This window comes from Aphis gossypii, chromosome X (genome assembly GCF_020184175.1).
Source record: "Aphis gossypii isolate Hap1 chromosome X, ASM2018417v2, whole genome shotgun sequence".
Taxonomy (NCBI): domain Eukaryota; kingdom Metazoa; phylum Arthropoda; class Insecta; order Hemiptera; family Aphididae; genus Aphis; species Aphis gossypii.
Genome location: NC_065533.1, coordinates 37,199,534 through 37,226,215, shown reverse-complemented (window position 1 = coordinate 37,226,215; position 26,682 = coordinate 37,199,534). Strand labels below are relative to the sequence as shown.

General features: G+C 24.6%; 1 protein-coding gene across 1 annotated transcript; it reads left to right on the top strand.

The window, feature by feature from the left end:
• The first annotated feature begins 2,565 nt into the window (after nucleotides 1–2,565).
• Nucleotides 2,566–25,948, top strand: LOC114121446 (ras-related protein Rab-7L1-like). Its single transcript, XM_027983792.2, has 6 exons — nucleotides 2,566–2,958; nucleotides 16,514–16,740; nucleotides 19,874–20,071; nucleotides 20,829–21,010; nucleotides 25,005–25,126; nucleotides 25,188–25,948. Exons 2-6 carry the CDS (start codon nucleotides 16,572–16,574, stop codon nucleotides 25,297–25,299), a joined length of 783 nt encoding a protein of 260 aa, XP_027839593.1. The 5' UTR covers nucleotides 2,566–2,958; nucleotides 16,514–16,571; the 3' UTR covers nucleotides 25,300–25,948.
• Nucleotides 25,949–26,682: the final 734 nt, after the last annotated feature.

Here is a 26,682-nt window from a genome sequence, read left to right as displayed (position 1 = left end):
TTTCCGTTAGATAATCTTTTGACTATTTTTTTTATGTATGTCATACTGTTTAATATTTATATTAATTTTAATCCCTCTTTTCACTTTTTCAAATACAAAATTATTCACTTATAAACTAGATGATAATCTATATTTCCCAACTTCCCAAGTGTTTAGTAATGTAAAGCAAATGTAATGTAAAGTAATGTAATGATGTTCTAATTATTTTACTCTCGTAATTTAATTTACTATTAAAATATTGATTATATTCGTAAAAATAATAGAACTTTTCTAATAGAGTTCATATAAACATATAAAAGTATTAAATTTAACCTCTACTATTACAGTTAGAACTACCCTCTTTTTTGTTTAACACGCAAATTTAAAAGTATTAACACCTATAATGGCTATAACAAAATCTAAAACATAGTAAAGCTATATTTTAAGTTTTATTTTATTAAATTAATTTTAATTTTTCGCATTAGAACTTATGGATTAAAAACTAATAAACTAAGAAAATAGGTATATACCTAATTAAAAAGAAAACAATTAGTATAATAAATTATTCTAAACAAATTATTCAAACAACTTAAAATTAATACATTTTGATTGGTATTTACGTACATAGTTATTACGATATTATGAAATTTTAGATAATAATTTAGGTATTACATTGTAGGTAGGTACTCAAAATATGATACAACTAGTTAGGGGATAAAATAATTGAAATCTGCACATATTACACTCACCAAAGACATATTATGAAGATTCTTTCAAAATAATTAGACTTTATTAGGTAGTATGTTTTCTCTTGAATGTCAAATCTTTCGTTATAAAATTCTAAACTAATTTTAAATTTTGATGAATATTGTAAAAATTTGACTTTACACTCAAATAAAATTTTTTTGTTTATCATATATACTATACATTTTTTAGCTGGAGTATGGACCAATGGTGTGGAACTGTATTAAATTATTTATTTTACTCAAAAAGCAGAATTTACAATTTATTCTTTTTATCGTAAAATTGTATAGGTAATAGGTATGTTATAAATTAGTAAAATGGAGATAATGTATAAAGTGAAGATTTTTGAAAATATTCTATAAAAATATTTTGAATTCGCAAAGATATACATATTATATAAATGTATAATATTATAATATTGCACAATATTACGACAACGTGATAGTATGGGTGATCGTCTCGAAAATACATATTTTATATGGACGATATGCATTTATATATCAATTTAACCTGTAATACGGCTGTCATCTGTACCTATACGACCATAATATAATATTTATCTAAATAAGTATCAATTATAAACTTTCTAATTTTTACATTTTATTATTTAGTAGATAGGTAATATATTATACAGTAAGTTATACTGATAGCCAGATTGGAATTACATATACATATATATAAAAAAAAAAAAACTTGAATGTATCCACGTACAGAGTGATGCGAAAACACCACTCGGTGCTGGCGAATATATGATAATGTGTACAGTATTGGGCATAATGAGATTCAATACAGACTGTTTTTAAGGAGTTCAATGTAGGCAATTTTTTAAGTGAGCGTGAGAGTCATATAGAATATATATAATATGTTATGTGCATAGTGCATACTGTGCATAGTGAGTGTCGAGTGATCATTAATGGGTCTGTGACAGTAGTGTGAAAGAAATAGTGAAACGATCTCGCACGTTTTTATTTTTGTCTAATCGTACCAATCTCTTACCATTTTTTTTTTTTGTATTAATTTACCTATTACTCCGATAGGATAGGTACCTGAAAACATATTACATAAACTCATCACGATGTTCACTTGAAAGCGATTTCCATAGTTCCATGCGTTTTTTAATTATCTTTTTCAGTTCAACATTGTAAACGTTTTCAAATACTTAATATTCAGTGTTTGAAAACATGATTTCAAAGGGTCTGCGAGTTCAATTTCAAAATAGCGGAGAAGTTGTTCGAGAAAACTTCATTGCAAATTCAAATGTATTCACGTAGGTAATTTCAATATTTTATCCGATTGTACCGGGACAGACATATTAACCAGTTATTGTCACGAGATTCGTCTATTTCGGTGAGAAAACCAACCGCGATCGAATTCTCGTCGTATTAACATTACAACGTTAGCGCCACTCGGGGGAAAACACTTTTTAGCCTTTTCTCGTCGTTACGTAAACGCACGTAACGCGTAGCCATCGGACGTCGATCATCACGACCGTCGGTCGGTCGTTACGTAAGCGGTGCAGTGCGACGTACGTAGTACGACAACAAACTGCAGTGTGCAACTATATACGTGCCCACCACGCACTGCCGGGCTGCCCCCATAAACATGTTAATATCATTAATTTAAATCGCGTCTTTTGGTTCGGTGGCCCCCGAGCCGCTTCGTCAAAGCGTGCGCGGCAGACGATTTCGGTAGTAGGAAAAAGAGACGGTGACAAAAACGTTTTCCACATTGTGATCAGCTGCCCGTGCTCGCCCATAACAGTCAACAAAACAAAATACAACGTTTAACAAAAATGATGGCAGGTCACACAGCTGCTGCAGCGGGCAGCGGCGGCGGCACTCGGCAGTCGGCCGCGCGGAGCCCGTGAGGCGGTATAAGAGCGGTTAAACAACATTCCCTCCATGGCGGCGGCGGCGGCGGCCGTGTAAACGCGATAAACACGTCGTCCGTCCGTCCGCTCGCCCTCCCTCCCGCCCGCCGGCCGACGCGTTACCACAATACTATTCAGTCTCGTGCAGCAGTCGTGAGTCCCACCAGTTCGTCAACAGCGTGCGCCGTCGTTGTCGTCGTCGTCGTCGTCTTGTTCACACCGTCCACCCGGTCTTTTGGCGCGCAGTCGTGTTGTTGTACTCTCCATGTGTGTTACATAACCAAAGGCGGCGGCGGCGTTATCACACGGTGTGAATTATAATATTATTGTTATTATTTTAGTACGGTTGACATGTTTTGATCCGCGTGAGTATTACACATGTTTTGAATATCGTATTTTTGTTTTTGTTTTTTAATATCATTACAGTGGAACCTCGATAACTCGAACCGGTTGGGGGCGAAAAAAAAATTCGACTTACAGAAACCGTATAAAATATATGATGTTGGAAGGCAGGGGCCAAGGCATTCCTTCGAGTTATCGAAAATTCGACGTACATAGAGGTTCGAGTCATCGAGGTTCCACTGTACCCACATTATTATTATCGTCGTTGTGCTAGTACATTAATTCTACGTTTTTTTTTCACCCAAAATCACTTGTCGTCACTTTTTATTATGCAAATTTGAATAGTACCTACACTTGTTGTACCTACATAACACATGCTATTGTTTTTGATAAAATTAAGAAAAACGTAGAATTAAAGAATTAACCATAAGAAATAATTACATAGTATTAGGTTAAAAAATATCTCTGAAGGAAACAGTTTATGATAACATTTAGTTGTTGTCATTATTTTTTTAGTCTTCCAATCACGGTTATAGATAATAAATTAATAGGTATTATATTATAGTCGTGCTTCCAACCCTGAGATATTGGTAGGCCAGGCCATATGACTGTATCAACTACACTGATTTGAATCTCCGGTATTTTTAAGATAAAAAGAGGATTTATTATATTATAGTATTATTTATGCTCAAATGAGGTTTTTCTTTCTAGCATGGGGTAGGTAGTTATATTTTCATCGACCAAAAATTCTCTTCTGATACTTACACGATAATATCGAATAGTCGGTTCATATTTTTATCAGTCATGAGTAGGTCACTGATAAATTGTTAATGTTGTAAACAACAATCGAAAGGAAATGCTAGTGATAAAAAAATGTTTTGATAAGTAATAATATTTAAAAATTTTTTTAAAATGAGGTCGTTCGCGCTACAAAAAAAAATTCAAAATATTTGTGGTATTACGCCTAGCCTAATTCAGTCTTCGTTGAAAATATTACAATTTCTAAATTAGTATTGTATAATTATAGTTCATAATATTTAGCATAAAAGTAGTATAATATAATATTAATTATCATAGTTACGTCCACCCTTCGCGTATTTTGGAAACCATCGGCACTTTGTAGGCTGCAGGTTTTTATATCCAGATTAACATCACAATATTATGATGACACCGAGTACCAACTTAAATGTATGCTACTCGTAAAATAAATCCACAATATTGTACAATATGAATTGTTAAAATAAGAATAACGAAAAAAATAAATTAACAATAGTATAGGTATCTATAATAACAATAGTTAATAACATTGCTATTAAATATTAGATAAGTTCATAATATTATATGACTATAATATAAGTAGTACGTTTCGTCATGTCGAGTGTAGATAGGTACCTACGTTTTATATTATTGTCGTATCTATTTATCTCATATTTTATTATATAGTATACTTGTATCTATTTTTTATACATACTCTTTCACCTCAGAACGTGTTTATTGATCTATTCGATATTAAACATGTGAATAAATGACTAGGTTAATTTGTTATTATATTTATTAAAAGTTGTTATAAGATAATAATATCAATAATATCATGTTAAAAACTGCAACCAAAATAATATTTTAAAATTAAGCTGGGCATATACGACGTGTATCTGTTTGGCAAATTGATCAGACTCGAGTTCAAAATAATTATATTCGGTTCTTTTTTTTCAATATTACTTTTGAATTTTCGAAATAAATTGATTCTCAAATTTCCAATTACTTGCTTCTTCTTTTAAATGGTTTTAGAAAAAAAGAGGGTGATACTACATCGTTGCAACATAATATGTCACAGTGGGGTGGACTGTAGATCTGTTCGGGGGATCGCTTTGTGTATTTTCGAGAATTCGGCTGCACATACCTAAACTAACTGGCTATTTAAACGAATTGAAAAAATATCTATCGATTTTAACATGATAAATATTTAATACGCAGTTTTTATTTAAGACTGCAGGTGATTCGGAAATTATTTTTTGTATATTTTATTGGTGATATTGCTATATTTTTACTGGTTTGAAATTTATATAGTGAATTATGTTTTTCGACTTATGAATTATATGTACTTACATTGGGTTGATTCGTATTGTCAAACGTATGATTCACAAAAATTGTGTTCAGCAGAACCAATGATGTATTGCTTACTTTTAATTTTAATTAGAGTGAAATTAAAGTGAATTTTGACATAATATCAAAATTTAATGTAAGAACATTTTCTGTGTTGGTTTTATACGGTATTTCAATTTTTAAGCGAGTTATGATAACCTATGTAAAATTAACAATTTCAAAATACTCATAATTTGTTTAAAAATTAAAATATCGTAAACAATCAATATATAAACATAGGTTACATAGGTATATAGGTATTGTTTTTTAGTTCTATAAAAAGTTAATTTATTGTAATATTAAAGCTAACAGGTCTAAATTGGTTCAGCTGAACAAAAAATTGCTGTTTATAATATTTTAAATGCATGCGGGTCCTTTTACAATTCTACAAGGTGTTTAATGTTCACACTTTCAATGTTGGATTCCCATTAATATATCTAGTATCTACCTATATATTTTATTAAATTAATATATAAATAAGAATTTGCAATTTTTGAAAATAACAAGATTCTATGATAATACGTTACAAATAAAACAAAATAAAATATTTTATGTCAAAAATGTGTAAAATAATATAATTATATCGTTAATCAAGAATAGGTAGATAGGTATATTCAAATATAGTCTATTAGTCTGGTTTTTATAATTATCATTTATCACTATTACTTACGTGTTTTAATAACTTTGTATAAATAATAAAATGTGAGACCATGGAAATACTTTTAGTATTATGATAAATAATTTTTTTTAAATAAAATAAGTTATATTTCAAATTTCAATACGTAGTTATTATATAATAATACGATCATTGAAAATAAATACTTGCTACAGTGCATTTTAATATTTTAAACGACTTAAGATCAATAAGTAATATACTAATATAGGTAATATGAATTTTACTAATATGTTATTGATTTCTATTTTGTTTGACTATAGTACTTATAGCCATGGGCGTAGGTAAGAGAAGGTTTGGGTGTTCAAACACCCTCTGCAATTAAAGATAAAACAATTTTAAAATAAATATTGGGAATTAATCTTAATGTTTATCTAGATTCTAGACCAAAACCCCTACCTACGCCCATACTTATGGCCGTTTAGATCTATATTGTACTGACCTATATACCTTTATTTCTTGTCGAGTTCAGAGTTATTATTAGTGAATTGATAAAAGTGATCTTGTTTCATGTGTTTCAGTGAAATTATAGACTTTAATTAAGTTTTAAACATTTGTTTCAAATAATTGTCACGTGTAGGTAATTCTTTCATTTCTACCGGTAGACTTTAAGTGGAGTGATAAAAATTATTGATATTAGAATGATGTATGTATTTTTTTTATCTGTCATTACTTTTTGGGACAGAAAATACAGTCAAAATAATTTTTTATACGCATTTTAAGTTTGTATTTTGACATAATTCATAAAAATATCGAAAATTTACAAATTATTTTGCAGTTAATAAAAAATATAATGAAAAATTTATTTGTATATCTAACATTTGAAAATTTAATTCATTATTCCACACTAGTTTTACTAGGTACCTACCTATTATAAAATTAAAATGTTTAACGAAAAGTTAAATTAATTTTTTATGACCGTTTATGAAGTTCTGATTCGTACTACTGCAGGTTGTTCTTCAAAAGATTTTTTTATATATAATTCTAAGGTCAGTAAAAAATTTGTTATCAGGTCAAAAAAATTGAGAATTTAATATATATAATTTGTAATCATAACAATTTAAAAATATTGTGATATAAAAGTAAACTTTTTTTTATAAGTAAGTATTCAAAGTTCAAGCTGTAAAATCATAAAAATTTGCAAATAATTTTGTTGTTAAAATTTATAAAATCTTCAAATTGTATAGCTTAAGTTTGAAAATGTATTACAATATTTTTCGTACACTATTCATACTGTAACTAAAAATTCAAAAAAATATACAAATATTCAATATTTTTTTATAAATATTTAAAGTTAAAGTTTGGACGTAACTGCCTATTTTAACAATGAATAACGATATTAATTATTTTATTATAATTCAAAACCGATATTCGTGGTCACTTAAAATATTACGTATATTATGAATTATGCTATACTTAGGTAGGTTATAATTAATTACTAATACCTAATATTATGAATGCATTGTTTTCGATAAAAATTTAATTACCTAATCTATTGTAATTTGTAACACTAATGGTAATATTAATAAAGTAAGAGCAGTTATTTTTACACACCAGATTTCGATAAAATTGATTTCTTTATTTTTTTATAATTCAAAAATAAATAACTGTGAAAACTTGAAATTTTCACCAGGTATTTACCCAACCATTTCCTATTAATATTTTAAATCTTTTTACAGACAATTGGTATTTTGATATCTTTTTTTTTATATAAATAATAAAATTACATATTTTAACATAATATGTTACTATGTTAATTATTTTCTTGTAAATCAAAAACATTGTTTATAGGGACTTAAACCTCTTATGTATTTTATATTGATATGAATTTTAATATACGAGATAAAACTTTTTTTCGATTTATTTTAAGACATTATCTATTGAGTACAATGAACCTATATTTTTATTATTTTACGGTATTATTACAAATTACGGTATTATTTATTAAATTTTAAGTTATTCAAGTTATAATTATATGGTATGTTATTATAATGATTCAGATAATAATTTAGTACTAATAGTATGATAAATACAATATTAATTTTTGTGAAAAATTATATCAGCTTACCGTGTAATACAAGAAAATTAAATTATGAATTTAATAACTGTATCAAAAAAAAAACATAAAATATGCATAGTGGATAGTGATTTAGTGACTATTTCTGCTCAGAATCGATTTTTTGTATACAAACATACGATGATATATTATTGAATTCAAATTTAACAAACTTATAACAGTGATCCACTCGATATTTAATATACAGCAAAGCGGTACCCACTTGCCTACCTCTTTTTAATTGTTCCAATAATAACTTATATGGCACGTTCTTGTACTAATTTTTTTACCTAGCCAAAAATTTTATCATTTGAATTACAATCGCTCATAAAAAATGAAAGTGAATTTTTTTTTAACATTTTATTTATCTTACAGATACAAAACCTAATAAGGAAACTTTTTAAATTTCCAAATCTTTGATATAAAAAGAAATTGTTTATGAATTACTAACTGCAGAATTATTTTTAAATTTTCTCGATTTAATGAACTTTTTTAAGTGAATTTTCCGCCCCAATGAATGATGAGTGACGACAGACAAAAAAGACATATCTTTGTATCAATCGTTTATTACTCTGCTTAAAATCTAAAATGTTTATTTTTTTTACAACAAACACAATGAGTATTCTGAGATAAGAATAAAATAAATACATAATTGAGGTTGTGTGATCAGTGAACTATTCAGTATTTATCTTGTGTTTGATACATTAGAGGATTAAGTTAGATACTATTTTAAGTCTACGATGATAATTTCCAGGAAGTGAAAGGATTACACATCCTTTACAACTTACACAGTCGTCTATCAATAGATTTTGACGATTTTCTAATTAAGTAAAGAAACGTTTGTAAAAGATTGCTACTTCTTCCTTGATTGTTATAATACTAAGGTTGTTGTATTTGTAATCACGTGGAATCTGATATTTGAGAATGTTTGTATTTTTTTTTTAATTTGATTTTTTTAGCTGATCTCTCTAATTGAATCCTATAATACGTTCATTTTGGATGATTACTAAAAATAAAAGAATTCATTTTATAAAGTTTAGTTTTTTAATATATATATTAGTTTTATAAATTTATTTATATTTAATATGTTGGGATTTCATAAGTCAATTATTATTTAAATTTTAAAATATATTAATATAGGACATTAAAAAGTTATTAATAATAATATCTAAATATGGAATACATATTCTATCAATAAGTATTTATCATAGTCTATTCTCTTTATAGCTATAATATATAACAAACGCAACGACTTTGTGCTCCTTATTATTTAACAAAATCAAAACAGTTCGCATTTATACATTTTTTAGTACTTCTTTGTCGTTTTATTTCGTATTAATTTTTGACTACTCGAAAAAAATATTATATATAACCGCAGAATTGGTGTAAATTATAAAGTTATTGAAGAATGTTGTTGTATAATGCATGTCTGTATTGTATGCAGAAGTCGTATTTACTAAAATAAATGCTAAATATTGGTTTATTTTTATGATTATTTCGCTTTAATATCAAAGGTTATTAGCTTGCTGAGTTTACTTTTTTTTTCATTTACAATTTTTATTTCTTAATTATTACTATATACGTTTTTATTAATTTCTTGGATTTAAAATTGTTAGTGTTTTGTTTGTTGCTTCAGTTTGAAATCCTAGAATTTCAGGAAGATGATCGGGTAAATTGTTTTTTTCTTACGATTTCATATTGTTGAATTTTTGTTAAAAAATATGTATTATAAATAGTGATTTGAGTTCACGATAGATGATGCTTGTGCTAAACAAATTGTCACTTAAAATATAGATACGTATTTAAAATTTAATCACTATAACATTATTAACAATTAACATAAATTAAAGTAAGCTATTTTAGTCGCTAATGATCGTTAAAATTGAAAATAATAGATACTTATTTCATACATTTTTAGGTTATTAAATTGTATTATTATCATAGAATAATATTATTAGTGAACCGAAGTTAGTCGTATATAGGTCGAATTGATAACAATCAGTTATGAAAATTTCTTTTAATCGTAAATGAGAATGAAATTGTATTGATGTTTGTACAGAATAATTAAAAAATAACTTGCGTGGGTATTAATAATATTATTGTAATAGTCGTAGACATAATAATATATTGATAAATAGTTGTTAGTTAGCCAGTTAGGTCATCAATAGCACGTATAGTTTGTAGTTATCCGTGTTTGATTATAAAACAATAAATTTGATAATCTTCATACAAACATTATTATAGGTACCCATAATAGTTATGCATGCCTAGTAATTGTACTTAAAAGTGCTGTATCATCTTTATTATTGTTATATAAATGTATGTTCTTATTTTAATAACTAAATTTATTTATATTACCTAAATTAACATATTATGAAATGTCAAAGCAGCATTAATACATATACGTCTGTATATACCAAAGAGCTGCAGGTTGATGATAGTTAGTATTTCAAATTTAGATATTGGTATCTGGTATTTATTTATTACTAGAATAATACGATTTTTTCAGCAATTACTCAGTCCCAGATAATATGATATTTTTGGTGAGCCTAGAACCAGTGATTGGCAAAAAATTCTTTAACAAATACCGCAGTAATTATTAATATACCAAAAATACGGCCAATCTTATAGTGTACTAATGAACCATATTATATTGATCGTGACTGTGAAGCGTAGGTAATAATAAACTATTTTTAGGTGTCCTGGGACGTTGCGTTAAAATATTAGTTTAGTAAGCAGTTAGTTTAGGAATGTGAGCGATAGGAAAATGATAAATACCTATGTATAATATTGGTAATAAGACGACTAATTATTCGAGTACTTTGCGAGTTTAAAATACTAATAATTAACAAAAAAAAAAGTTCCTATTTTGTTTTAATTTATAGATTTTTAAATTTCTTCTCATTAATCTTTCTAAATATTTATTATTTATACATTTAAAACATAAAATGTGAACTTCTAATTTATGTAGAAAATTATTTGTAGTATTGAAATCGAGCGAATTATTACATTAAATGTAGAGCTAATATCTACTTATACTAACTAAGTTTTATTATTAAGTCACGTGTGGGTATTTGTTGAAAAATAGTATATAACAAAAATACGTTGTATATTTACTGTTTTTATTTAAGCACCATACATAAAATCATACAACAATTTGTGATTTATTAAAGATAACAATTTATACACTAACATAGAGTAAAAAAATATATTATAGACGTTTAATGTTCAAATTAATTTTTAATAATTATAGTAAAAAAAACTTGTAATTTCGATAATATGGTGCAGCTGGCTTTCTCATATGTATTTTATTTATTTTACTAAAAGTGAACGTCGGTTGACGTATAGCAAATAACATTTACCTATAGAAGCTATAGAAGTTATGGGTATCGTATAATGTAATAACATTTATAAGATAAAAAATAGGAAACTTAAAACAAAAAGTATTATGGATTAACAAATGAAAAAAATCGTGGTCTCTGAATGATAATTAGTGACGTATGATGTGAAAATTATATTTCTTAGATTACAGTATTTATGCTGTTAATTCTTGTTACATACTTAAAATAAAATATTTTTATTTTATTTTTCTTATTAATTATTATTCATTATTCTTTATTTGATTTGTCTTTATTCTTGGTTTTCTAAAATGTATTTACTCCCACTTAAAATTTTCCCATCCACAATACAACCTTGGATATTTGTAGAAGGTTGAGTAGTTAAATTGGCATAATATGATGTTCACATAGTTTTTTTTTATTTATTGTCTATATTTTAATTAGGTAAGTAAATATAAACATTTTTCATAAGTTTCCTGTAATAAACATATTTTAACCTTGTTAGGTATATAACAACCTGTTTTCAACATTTTTTATTCTACCAGTGTCGTATTATATGTACCTATATACTGTTAATTTACATAGGTGTTATTTTAATTACTTGTTTTATACGATAATACGGTATTATATAGTATTATAGTATACCTATATACTTTATACATAAGTCTCAATATAGGATCTATTGTATTTCATCTTAAAAATTAAAAATATCATCTATACATTTTGGTAATTTTGTAATTAATATTTACCATAAATAACTTAAAGATGTATTAACTTTATATATTTAAATATATGAATCAATTTAAACATTAATTAATGATAAATGACTGAAACTTAATTGATACAATTATAAGCCAAAGCCATTATATTAAAAATATTATTTCGAGGGGGTTTCACTAAAAACCTGGCTTGAGAAGATTTTTCCTAAACTTTTCAACAGTTATTTGTATTTTTTTCTTATACACACAGATAAACTATAGAAAGCATAGAATTAACTATATATTATACAGAATTGTAGAGATATATTTTTTTAGGACATTCTTGAAAAATTGTCAATAAAAAAAATATATACCTATATCATTTTTAAACAAAATATTTTAAAATATTTAAAATTAACAAATTTCAATGAAATTAAATATTTACTAATGATAATACAATTATATTATTTATTAAATTTATTATTTTACTGTGTAAAGTATAAAAATGTTGTATTATTGTTTATACTAGCGCATTTTACGACTACTAAATATTCTTCAACGGCAAAGAGTTGGCTATATAAGAGTATTAACAAATTAAAGTATTTGTCAATTGAATTATATGGTGTATACTGTGTATAACTTATATAATTATTAATATACTACAATCTTACACTTTCATCAAGTATATATCAATATTTCTATTTTTTTTTAAGGTTTGAATAAGATAAAAAAATGTATAAAACCGATAATTATTATTTGATGATGTACACTACATGATGATTTTCGTTGAAACGAATGTTGAAAAATGATAACTTTAAATAGCAATAGTCTTATTGAAAACACAATTATTATTTAATCTTAATGGTTCCAATATTCATTACTAATAACTGAATGTTAATAAGCTAAAAAAACAAATTTAACCAACTTAAATTGATTAAAATTTAATGTTAATTCACATAGGAATAAATAATATTTTATAAAACATATAAATAACTTTAAAAAAAAACGTTTTATATATATTATTTTATAATTATAGACGTTTTGTATTGGAGTGATTTCCAGCATTCGATGCAAAATGTATATACTTAATATTACAACAAAATATGTTTTATCATTAATCATCGTGCTTTGGTAATTATGATATTAGCAAAATGTATAAATTTCAACTACTGATCATTGATTAATTAATCGTTTAAATACTTCCCATGTTTTTGTTTTATATTTCGTAATTATGTAAATTTAAATACTTAAAAGCGCTAGGTAAGGTAATGAGTAGGTATAATGTATGAATTTCTTAACAGTTTTAAATAATATGTTATGTAATACCTATTTCTAGGTTTTTTTGTCGTATACGTGTTATTGGCAAAGTACTCAAATTAGGTAATCTAATAAATTCCTTGTTGTTTTAATTCTATGTAGTATTATAGAGTCATATATAGTAAGGTAAATTATAAATACTGAAATACGAAAACAAAAAAATACCTTTTTATATTTTTACAAAATTAGTTAATTTATAGACTATAGGAGATTCATTGGATATTCAGATTTCGGATCCAGAATATTTATTAGGAGTCTGGGAGTATTTCATAAATATTTTGAATATTGTGTATTCATTATTGTAAAATCTGTGTTTTGGTTACATATTAAATTAAGGTTTCAAGCGATAATTTAAAACTGTTAGTTTATGGAAGTATAAAATAATCTTTATTTATGTAATAATCGTGTATCTAAATTAATAATAATATCTATAAAAAATTGAAATGAATACACAATATATTATTATATTATACATTAATAAAAAAAATTTTAATTCATAAGTTTATAAATAGTTATTATTTATCGATAACAAATAAAATGAAAACCATCACGCTATCTTTTTCTTAAGTTTCATATTTTGTAGCAAATTGCATCTTAGATAAATGATTATCGAATAAAATTTGAAAATTTAGACATTGATCATGGTTGCGTTGTATCATACGGCGCAATAAAAAAAATAACCCGTGAACTACAATAACTAATAGTTTATAAAATATAAATTTAAATAATATTATAATCTAAAAAAGTAAAAACCAAGTCATACTATACAATAGGTATTGTTTTTATTCATTTATTGAGTTTGACGTACAAACTAAGTCTTGATATTGAGTTTTTATTACTGGATTTACATAAAACAATTATTGACATAAGTTAGACATTTACGATTCTACATCTTTAAGAGTTCCTTTTTTAGGAATTGTTTTTGTTTAAATTCCCCTCTTCCCTTTTCAATATTTTTTAATCAAAAACAAAAATTTAATATATTTAATAACAATGCAAAACAATGCTTTATTATTATATTTTTAACATTATATTTTCTGAGTTCGTAAGGCAAATGTATTTTGTGTAATATATTAGAACATTGTCAATGCACGATATAATTTTTATGTTATATTAGTTCAAAAATTAAAAATTGAAATTAGAAATTTACTAAACAGAAGCTATTAAGCTTTATTTTTACTATCCACGTATAGTGTATAATGTATATGTATGTACCTACGCACACATACAATCTAAACTAGACTTTAGTTGAGGTATATTCCCCCATATTATAACATCGGGGTCCCTATTTTATTATTTAATTGTTTTATTTTAAACGAGACTGTAGCTTGAAAAAACTTCTCTCTTTTTGAAAGCGAGGTATTTCTATATAATAATCACAGCAGAAAAATCTATATTATAGACTTATAACTGTCTATTTTTTAAGCTATAATTTATTTTATCGATATACAATGCTCGTTTTCGATCTAATTAAGCTAATTTTATTTAGATCTTATTATATATTTATATTAATGTCCACCTACTAAACTTTCTTTATCATGCAATCACCACTTGTCACTAGATATAAGTCAGTTGGTCCAGGTAGTCATATTCCGTCAGTGAAACATATTCTTATAGCTCAATGAATGGTAAGTGTAGGTTATTTCAAGGTCGTAGCCAGAAAAATATTTTTGTAGGGAGGGTTAGAGTATACATGTGTATATTATATAATTAAATATGAAATTCTAAGTATTCAATCTCATTTCAAAAAAAAGTTTCAGGGGGTTCTGAACCCTAACCTCCCCCCTGGCTACAGCTTTAGTCATTTTGATTTATGACTTATAATCAGTTAATTTGAAGGAAATTCCATGTTGACATAGTTCAGTCAAACTTAACTAAAACAATTTCATGCAGCAAATCACATCAAATGAATTTGAATTCTAGTTATAATGAGCTATTAATATATTATGGTTGGATTTTTACTAGTGGGTCAACATTTAGCTGACAAAAATGCATGAAGTTAAATCATATTTGTTTTGGGCACTGTATAATGTTCTATTAAGGTGACCACGCATTTCAAATAACTTGCTTTATTGATAAATGAAGTGTAGTGATCATAAAATAGTCTTATAATAAATATGTAATAATATATAATATAATATACTATATATATTTTTAGCTTTTACAAATGACTTGAAATTATTCTTCGGTATAAAATCCCTACAGATTTGACAAATTGTACCATTTTATTTTATTCATTTTTCAAAATGTCTAGATATTATAACAAACAGGATTTTAATCTGAGTCGTTTAAGTTGTATTTTATTATTTGCTAATTACAATATAACAATAACGATTTGTGTCGCTTACGAGAAATTTAACAGGAATTGGTATAATAAAATCAAACAATAAAAAATGCTTTAAAAAAAGTATTTGCATAATTGCATACATAAAAGGAAAATGCACTTTAAAAAAAAATTATACTAAAATCAAAAAATGTATTAAACGTTATTTAAACAATAATAAAGGTTAACATTTTTAAAATTATATTTGAAGTCCAAGGAGGACAAATTGCTCAGTTTTGACCACCCCCCCCCCTCTGAATGCCCACGTTCATGCCAATATGAAACATGAAAGTTAAGTTAGAATAGTATCATCGTTGTTCATAAGTTATTAATTTGTATTAAATACATTTTTGTTATTATTATTGTTAATTCTATTTATGATTGCGGAGTTGAGTTGTTTAATAAATGTTAAAAAAACAAATATATAATCTGAAAAATGACGTTATACTTATCATTACCTCCATAGTTTTGTAATTAATCTCTAAAAAAATTTAGTACCTATATAAAATAATAAAAAATCGAATTTTGACACCCTGAACATATTACAGTTTACATACAAGAAAACCTGTTCAAACATAATGCATATATTGGTATTATAAAATCGTGTTAAATAAAATAGCGTTTAAAAATTGTTCTTAAATTTGTTTTCAATAATACTGCAAGTTAAAGTAATATATAAAGTATTGCGTTAACAGTTATAAAAGCTTAAAATTCTTAACTTATTTTCATATATATAATAATTATATTAATATATATATCAATTTATTTCTTGTACAATGTACCTAAATACTAAAATAGAATTTTCGAATGAAATTAATTAAATATGATTATTACATATCATATTATCAATATATGTATATTGTGTATAAATATTTTAATGTTTACCTAGTTTGTATTATTTATTTTTTTTTTTTGTATAAAAATAATTGTACCTTATTTGAAATTTTTCTATTTTTAAAAAAAAAACCTTTTATTTAACTGCACTTAAATGAAGCTTATCTTAATGAATATTTTGTTTGTTTTTTTATAAGTGTGCAATAATAACAATTGGATCAAAATCGTTATTTTGGGAAAAAAAATTAGTATGTTATGTCTTTGCTAAAGACTCAATTCGTAAATGACAAAGATACAGATTTAAAAGAAAAAAAATATGGGGATGACCATGAAAAAATATACAATTGTATCCGCAGACCAAATGCACGCTTGTCAGTTGAAAATCATGACATCGGGAATGACATCCGTGATTTTCATCTAAAAGGTATAATCTATAAATACGTTCCCATGTTCACATTTAAAAAACATGTATATCAGAGGTGTGAATTCTCCGGGTATGCTCAGCATGCACCGCATGATGCTTAAGAATATAAACATAATTAGTATAAACACAAAAATTATTTTGTCATCAGTAATATATTACGTATTTAAAAACATAATGTATAACAAAAATGTCATCTAAACAGATGAATTAATTATCTGTCACTTGTCTGTGTTTATTTTGATAGTAACATTTATGAGCATGTGATGGCTGTGTGCGCAAGCTATGCAACGCTTGTGTAAAATATTGTTTATTCCGAGACTTATCATCAGCCGCGGTACTTATACCCAGGGAATGCTCAATGTGTTGCGCTTCGCCAATGATTTATATAATTTACGTGTACAAGTGTGTGACAATCGTATTAATTTTTATTAATTTATAAATATATACATATTTCTATATTGTTTATCAATTATAAATTAAATAGACTATGAATACATTATGACAAATGAGCATGCCCATCTTCTATAGAGTCGGCATTCACCACTGATGTATACATATTATATTATTTATATCTACTGAAATCGTTAAATGTCTTTAGGTAGTATTAGGTTTATTAAGTACCTTCTATTCACCTACAAGTTAAATAAAATAAGTATGGTAGACATTTTAATTTTAAGCGAAATAATTTTCACGTCACACGAATCATATTCAGTTTTTTTTTTTAATTATATTTTTATAAGGTTTTACTTTTTAAATAACAACAAATACTTTCAATTTCATATTTTAATACATACAAATCGAAATTCAGACGAAATTCGTTTATAAATTATAAATAATTAAAGTTTAGTTGAGCAGACCAATCTTTTTGAGGTTTCTTCGTACCATTCTACTTCGCTTACAAAAATGTCAAATATACTTATAACTCATAAACTACCTATCCGAATTTCCATTTTTATAGATCCAAATACTCCGAAAAATATTCTGCTTGGAAATATCAAATTAAAAACGAATGTTGTTTTATTTTTACTGGAAATCATGTACAAAAAATATTTTGGAAATCGTTAATAAATTTTGGAAAAAAAGAGTGTTATTCGATAAAAGAATCTCTCAGTATATAAAATATAATATAGCGATAATCATAACTGGGTTTCTATATATTTTGAAGAACCATCAATACGACAATTTCTGTATCCATTCAAAATTTATTGTTTTTTTCGAAGCGATGTCCCAATATAATATTGATTGTAATTTGTAATACCATCAGGCATCAATTATTAACTTTTGTTTGGTATATAATTGCTGATTTAGATTAAATTATATTCTTATTCAATGTTGTAGAAGTGTCGAATTGTATTGACATTTATTAAAATTTAAAATATTTTATCATTCATAATATTTTGTATGTATGTAATATGTAAACATGTGTTTCGATTATATTCATGTAGGTACCTATATAATTCTTTATACCGTATTAAAAAAATATTATCGGTAGATAATTGTTATAGTGCTGTCCATTTCATATATCAATAGTTAATATAGTATTTACTATTTAATAGTATGTAATACTTAATATCCATATCAATGTTTTTCTTATAAAAATAATCAATGTCCACACAATACTCGTATATTAATTATTTACAATTTAAATATTCGATCTTGCAATCGAATTTATGATGATTTAAAATAAAATTAATTTTTATTCATTAATGGTTAATTATTATATAATATTATAGAGACGTATATATTATTATTAGCTGTCTATGAATTAATTTAATAATTCTTAACATATTTAACAGTTTGTTTATTCATTAAGTATCAATTATAAGTACAAATACTAAATATAATTTTATTATTTTAAATCTTTATTCTTTACTAATTACAATAATCTAGTTAAACTCTATATATTATGCTACAATGTTAATTTTTGGCTGTAATATTAAAAGAAATTCGTTTTTCTAACTTTTCTTTGTACAGTTGAGATAACTTATGGTTATTTATAAATTTTACTTTTATTTATAATGTTTACCATAATATAAAAATGATTAATATATGTTTATGCCATAAATATATATTAATCATTTTTAACTTGATATTGTGTAGATCCCAGTTAATAACATATTAATTAATTAATATTTTTGAAACTATATTATTGAAAAATTATTACCACATTAATGACCCTGCACAATATTATTTTTATTCGTATCTTAAAAAACTGAGATAGTGAGGTTACATAGTAGGTAATAATTTTTATTTATGTAAACATTTTAAAGAACTTATTTCCATTAAGTTTATTCAAATAGTTATGTAAGTTTTAATGTTTAGTGGGTAGATGATTATATAGTGTATATAAAGACAAAACCGGTGAGACATTATATATTTTACATATATTATACCGTTATATAGGCATTTTCATGGAGTCGCTTGTACGCGAATTCATATTATATGTCACTAGTTATTACGCAACACAATCAGAGTGTAAACGATAATTTAAAAAAAATAAATGTATATAGTGTATATGTAACTTAGAGGTTTATAACACGCGGCTAAGTAATTAAACGTCCTACGCTATTTAATACTGTAGTATATCTATAGGTAGTCAATTTATTACAGACTATGTGCGGGAAAGGCACATGTCTGTTAACGTGAGTCTCATTCGATTTCACGTGTATAGTCGTAGTCCTGGATTATAGTTTTTACCATCAACGTTCAAATCGTTCAATCCATAAAATATAAGAATTATATTTATAAAAATTATTCCATTTTGAACTACAGATGTATACATCATTTAAAAAGATTTTTGCGAAATTTGTGGATTTAAATAACCACATATTAATTATATGAAAGGTTTTTAAAAATGTTCAATTATATAAATCATCTAATCTACATAATATAACTACGCAGTCGAAAACATCTAAAACATTAAAAATTACATATATATTTATTTACCACTTGAGTATTTAAACATAAATATTTATTGTGTTTGATACGAGGTTTTTGAGACGTATAGAAGAATAGTAATAACAATAATTACAAATTCTATTATTTAATTCTACTATTTCAAACCTATCTTTTCTCGTTCCATATAGGTACTTGTATCTCGCAACTTTGTTGATTTAATTATTTGAATTTACAGATACCATAATGCCAGAGAAATTGTTCAAAGTAATCATAATAGGAGACCCGACTGTGGGCAAGACAGCGTTTGTCAAACGATATGTACAAAAATCATATAGCAGAGAATACAAGGGTACTGTTGGTGTTGATTTCGCATTAAAAATTATCAAAGTTTCCGAAACGGAAACTATTAAATTACAACTATGGGATATAGCAGGTTTGTTGTTTGGTCTTATATAATGTTTAATAATATAACATAAACACTGTACAATATAAATAGTAGGGCGTTGTGTCTGAAGATGACTTTATTTATAATATTTGTTATATTGAAACTATAAGTCAATAGTTACATAACTATAGTTACAACAAATCATATAGGTTCAAATTATAATAACCTACAAAAAAAAAATAGAAAATGGAAATGGCAATTACAATTATTGAATTATTATGTAGATTTTTAATTGTTCATTACTTAAAAATATTTATACCACTATATACACTATATAGTAGTATAACTTTAGTTACATAGTTATTATATTATATTCACTGCAAGTTACTTACATCATGCAATTTGGAGTAATTTTCTTAATAGGTACTTAACATATTTATTTCTAACTGAAATTAAAAGCAAAGCTGTTATGTTTTTAAAAACTTTCCAAAAAATGTAAATGGATTTTATTCTTTAACATTGCCATACATAATATAGTAATAAACCTGTTATATATAACCTATTTTATTTGCTGTATAGTGTATAGTCTGTATGGGTAACGTAAGTTTAAAATTGTGTCAAAATGCAAAACTAAGCTGTTTTGTAATAATTAATGTACTAAATAAACTCCATAGTAAGTGAAAAAATACATTAAATGCAGGTTGCTCTAACTATGTTTACGTATGGTTTTCAAATTTTTAAGTAAAACTTAAATTTAAATGTACCCACCTATTTATGTATTATTATGTTTTTTTTTCTTACTTAGGTCAAGAGAGATTTACGTGGATGACCCGCGTATACTATAAAGACGCACATGGATGTGTGATTATGTTTGATTTGTCAAATAAAAATTCATTTTTAAACACACTCAAGTGGAAAAAAGACGTGGATGCAAAATGCACACAATTAGACGGTGGTCCAATACCATGTATGTTGTTGGGAAATAAGGTATTACATTTTTTTTAATCATTGCAACAATATTTTATTACTCTTCAGTCCGTACAAATAATAGTTTAAGATTGTATCTTTTTCCTGGTGGTTTTTTTTTTTTTTTGACGATTGAATTCGTAAAAATTCATTATTTTATAAAAAAAACTATTGAAAATTAATATCAAAAAGAATAAAAATGCTACAACATCGATAAAGTTTTATCTTAGTAGCGTGAAAAATTGATAAATCTGTTAAATATATTTAAATTGTACCCGCAAACAAAACCGTTTTCTGTAAAATCTTGTTTTAACTTAATAAGTAATAACTATTATTGTTGGTACTGACATACCTTAAAGTAGTATTTAAATCACATCTAAGATTTAGTATTTAAATTTATCGTAAAATTGCATTGGAATCGTCTATCAAATCCTTTGAATAGCTTGTGTGTGGATTCCTATATTATAGATGTACGTGTGTATATAAATACCTAATTCATTTTTTAAATCAATAAAAATATTAAATAATAACCTTTTTTTCGAACTATTACGGCATTATGAGATAATACTATAAACTAAACTTATTGTATTTATATGTGATATTTATATAGTTTGCTTATTTATATTAGAGATCCTATGGAATGTAAAGAATGATGTTAAGTAGTAATTATCGTCAATTAATTTAGTTAATAGATAATTATGTTTTTAAGCTATAAAGTATAATTATATTATCTCTAAATTAATTGACGATAAAATAAAAAATAAAGAATAAATAATTGTTTTTCAATTTATGTACCTACCTATCTACTTATTCTACTTCTTAGTCATTGTTTACGTAATGAAGACAAAAAACCTAATAGATAGCTATCAATATAAGAAAACAAATATTTTGTTTTTAATCTTTAACAAATGTAATAATACATAAGTATAAAATATAAATGAGGTAATGGGTATTTATGCGAAACCTGGCAGTCGTACGAATTTAATTTTAGAAAAATGCCAATTAACATAAAATTTACCAATTCAAATACAATATTGTGTAAGTACGTTAGTTGTATTACTATTAATAATACACTAATTAGGTACTAAAATATCTAACATGTATGTTAGATGTTACTTGAAATTTAGGTATAATTTATACATGTATAATGTACATGCATAACACTTTATTTTGCGTTTTATTTGTGAAAACATAAATAAACAATAAAAATAATTATGTTATCATTTTCTTTACAGCAGAGCAATTAATATTTAATTTTATCATAAAGATACTTTTTTATTTTATTATGATTTATGAGTAATAACGGATGATGACTTATAACAGTTTATTAAACCGTACCCATTATATTATTAAATTAGTTGTATTACTTTTTTCAAATTAATTTATTTTAAAGTCAACATCAAAACTTGTGTACGTATAGAATTAAATTTTTTTAGATATTAAACATACCTAGTGAGTAGTGATTGTTTAATAGGTTTTAAATAGGTACACTGCTTTAATTACAAAAAGAACGAAATTTCATTTTAAAACTTAATATTTCTTGATGCTTCTTATGTTTTTGAATTCCGTTTTTTATGTATAATAAATCCTACACTTTTTTTTATAATTTAAAAATTAATTATTTAATAATCACAATTTTTCTTCTTTTTAAATTTCATTACCAATATAATAAATTTTTTAATGCGCAAAAATATCATAATAATATTATTATATTAATTATAGTCAAATTTATTTAGGCAACAGTCTTAATTATATCGTTATTACATAATTAAAAAATTAGAAAACTATTATACTTTTTTTTTACTAAATAACTAAAAATTCTTAAAATTTAAATAAATAAAATAAAACATTTTAAAACTCTACTTCAGCTTTCATTCTAGGTGATCATAATTATAGTATTTTACATGAATCTAAATATCTAATTCAAAAGTAATTAAACTTCAAAAGAGAATGTTCTTTGAATATATCATTTGTTGATACATTTAAGTGTAAATAAAACATCTTCATAATTTAAATTATAATGTATTTATTAATATTTAATTCGTATTTAAAGAAGAAAATTAATAATTATTATATATATAATTTCATTTAATATAACTTATGCAATATTTGCATTGTAAATGGGTAAGACAAGAATCAAACTTTTTTTCTTTTTTAATTTATGGCTTCAATAGTCAATATAGGTCTCACTTTCACATTAAAAATAATATTATGAATACCTTACGTAAATAAAAATGGTATTTTTTTATATCTCGAAAAAGCAATTATTCTTTTTGAAGTATAAATATTATCCTAGTATTATCTCTAATAAAATACCAATTAAATACCTTAATTTAATACCAATCATATAGGAATTGGATACTAAAGATAATCGCTGGATTATTGTATAATATATTGGGTAAACAACTAGGTTTGTTCAACATCATTTATTTTATGATGCATTACTTTTATTTTTTATTTTAGATTTTGAGCGAAACGATAAATATATAGATTTTACAATGATATGATTTTTGGTATAAAAAATTGGATCTATTTAGTATTTTGAGAGACAAAAATAAAACATTCCTATTACTTTTTAAAATAAAATTAAGAAAAATAGGATTTTTCATGCATAACTAGAATTTTATAAAATCAATTTTGTTGTTTTGGTTTACTTTTTAGTTATTACAAACAAATAATAATAATAATAATTGTAGATATTTAAGTACTTGAAATGTTCACTAAATGTTTTTATTATCATTTCTTACGCGTATAGTTTAATTTTCTAAATATTTTCTCTTTTTTTACTATTTATAATCATTTGAAATTTATTGTATTTATTTATTTTTATTTTTTACTTTTTTTTCTAATAAAAATAGTGCTTCGTTTATCATTTTTGAGAGTGATTTTTGGTAGTACATTTTATCTTGTTCTTTATAAACATATTCCTTTTAAAAGGTAAAAATTAGAAATTCTAACTAGGTACTTTTAAAAATAATTGTTGGGAAAAAAATACAAATATTTGTTAAAATTTTAATATTTGGTATTATTTAAACTATTGTTTAATAATTGGTTATTGAGTTTTTGAGTTATTGAACTTCATAAACAATAAGGATAATAGTTCTATATAAATTATAACCCTCGTATCTTTTAAACCTATTATGAAGAGTTGTTATCCTATTAATAGAATAATTGTGAATAAAACCTAAAAATTCTAAAATTCTATCTTAAATGGTTATTAACATACCATTAGATATAATATAATATATCTATTTTATCCATTTTTTCTAACTGTTATTGAAGAACGCGTTGAATAATATATGTAGTGTTATAATAACTTTATATACTTATTATCAAGGCTAGGATTTATATGCAATAAAAAATTGTAAAATATGTATTTTATTTACGAAAATATGCAAAAATATACATTTAAATTTTTATAAGATAAACACAAAATTATAGTTACAAAAACAATTTGTCTGTCATAATAATATAATATAATTGAAAAATAAAATTTATTCTTTAATCAGCAGGGCTTGAATTAAATACGAAATATTAATTACGAAGTATACTATAAAATATGAATTTTTCGCATAATTATAATCGAAATATGTAATAATATTCATTTCATTCAATATAATATGCAATAATATGCATTTTATCCAAAATATGCAAAAATATGTGTAATAAAAACACCACCATCTATGATACCAATAATATTAGTATCACGGGACACGAACTATGCTTGCAACCGATTTAAAATATTTAACGTATTCATATTTTATACAATCATACCTTAATTTAATACCTATTTAAATTATTATAGATAGGTACTTAAATAGTTAAATTTAGATTCTCTTTACACATGTGTATTTTAAAAAAGTGATTGATTGTGTTTGGAAATACTTATATGTTTAAGTACTGTTATATTTATTATTTACACACATGTAGTCCATAACATTATGCATAGATATTAAGATATTGAAATAATAATAAAATTATGAAATAAAATTTATAAAATGTTTTATTGTTTCAGTGCGATCTGCCTCAACGTCAAATTGATCAATTGGATATCGAGGCATTCTATAAAGAAAATAATTTTATTGGCTGGACTGAGACTTCGGCTAAAGACGGACTGATGGTTAACGATTCTATGCAGTAAGATAATTTTTCAACCCCCTCATCCAAAACTGACTAAAATATACTTATGGTTTTTTAGGTTTTTAATCAACTCCATGTTGGGACAGTACAACGACGAAATCGATCAACCGGAACTCGTAAAACTCTCTGGTCCTAATGCGGAAAATAAGAAATCGTGTTCATTCTGTTAGCCAACGATCAATGTTTTTAACGTTAAGTATATGTTTATACTGTATCGTTCTTGTACATTCGTCATTTATCGCTAATTTCAACGAATGATTAAAATACAATATTTTGTTGAAACACTTGAAACTATATTATATACTATTAAGTATGTGTTGTAATTAATTTTAAGCTTCAAGACATTTAGGTCTGATCTATCTGGCTGTTGCCTATATTAGCACCAATAAGGTACTATTATAGCAATACAATTTAATATTCTATTTTTGAATTTCATTAATATATAATACTTATTTCTGTTTTTGTAATTTATGATTTAAACATTTTAAACTATCAAGTGGGCCACTGTGCTTTCGCGTTTTCTAATGTCAACTATAAGCAATAAAAACAAAACACCAAAGCCCATCCTGTATTGTATGTTTCATAATTTTTTTCATTCATAACAATGTTGATTATTACCATTTTTACATGTTTAAACTGTATCATAATATGAATGAGTGAATGAATTTTACTATACAGAAATTTAGAAATCTAGAATATAAAAATGTGTGTTTTAAATGTGTATGTTACTAGTTTAATACTACATTATTTTATTTTTTTTATACATATACAATTACCATGTTGAATTACTTGAAAATACAGTACGATTTTTCAATATGACTTAATGTTTTTGTATAATACTTTTATGCTCAATAGTTCAATTAAGCTATCAAATATTGTGCAGACGTCACAATCTATTTTAAAATACTATTTATTCTTGCAGTATTATAACATACAATATTTTAATACAGTACATTTTACCAAGTTTTCAAATAGTTTTATATTATTTTTAATCTAAGAAAATATTTAATTTAAAAAATGAATTATGAATAACAGTATTATTAGGTAGTGGTTTTTCAAAATACTGAGTACCTACTTAATGTTGTTGAGAGCTTATAATAAAAACCAAAAAAATCTTTTACGGCATTCCTGTGTAGAATAACAGAATATATAGGTCGATTCATTCAACGATTAACATTATTTCATTATCTTAAAAAGTATTAACATTTTCTTTTTTCTTTTGTTAAGTAATTACAAAACGATGTTATAGATATATATACATATGTGTGTCTATTTTATCGTTAACATTTTTTAAGTTTCTACTTTTTTTAAAATCATTTTAAATTTCATATTCTAAAGTGGAATATTTTTCTAAAAATTAAAATGTCTTATTTTAAAATTTGATAAATGGTTAAGCTATAATTTATAAGTATTGATTTATTAAAAGTTTTTATAAGTGATGTAATCTTGTGTCCCTTCACTCCGCTCATTTAAACTTAAAATACTTTTCAAGAAAATGAGTGTTTAATATTAAAAGAATATTTAAACGTGGATTTAAAATGAAAGAATGAAAC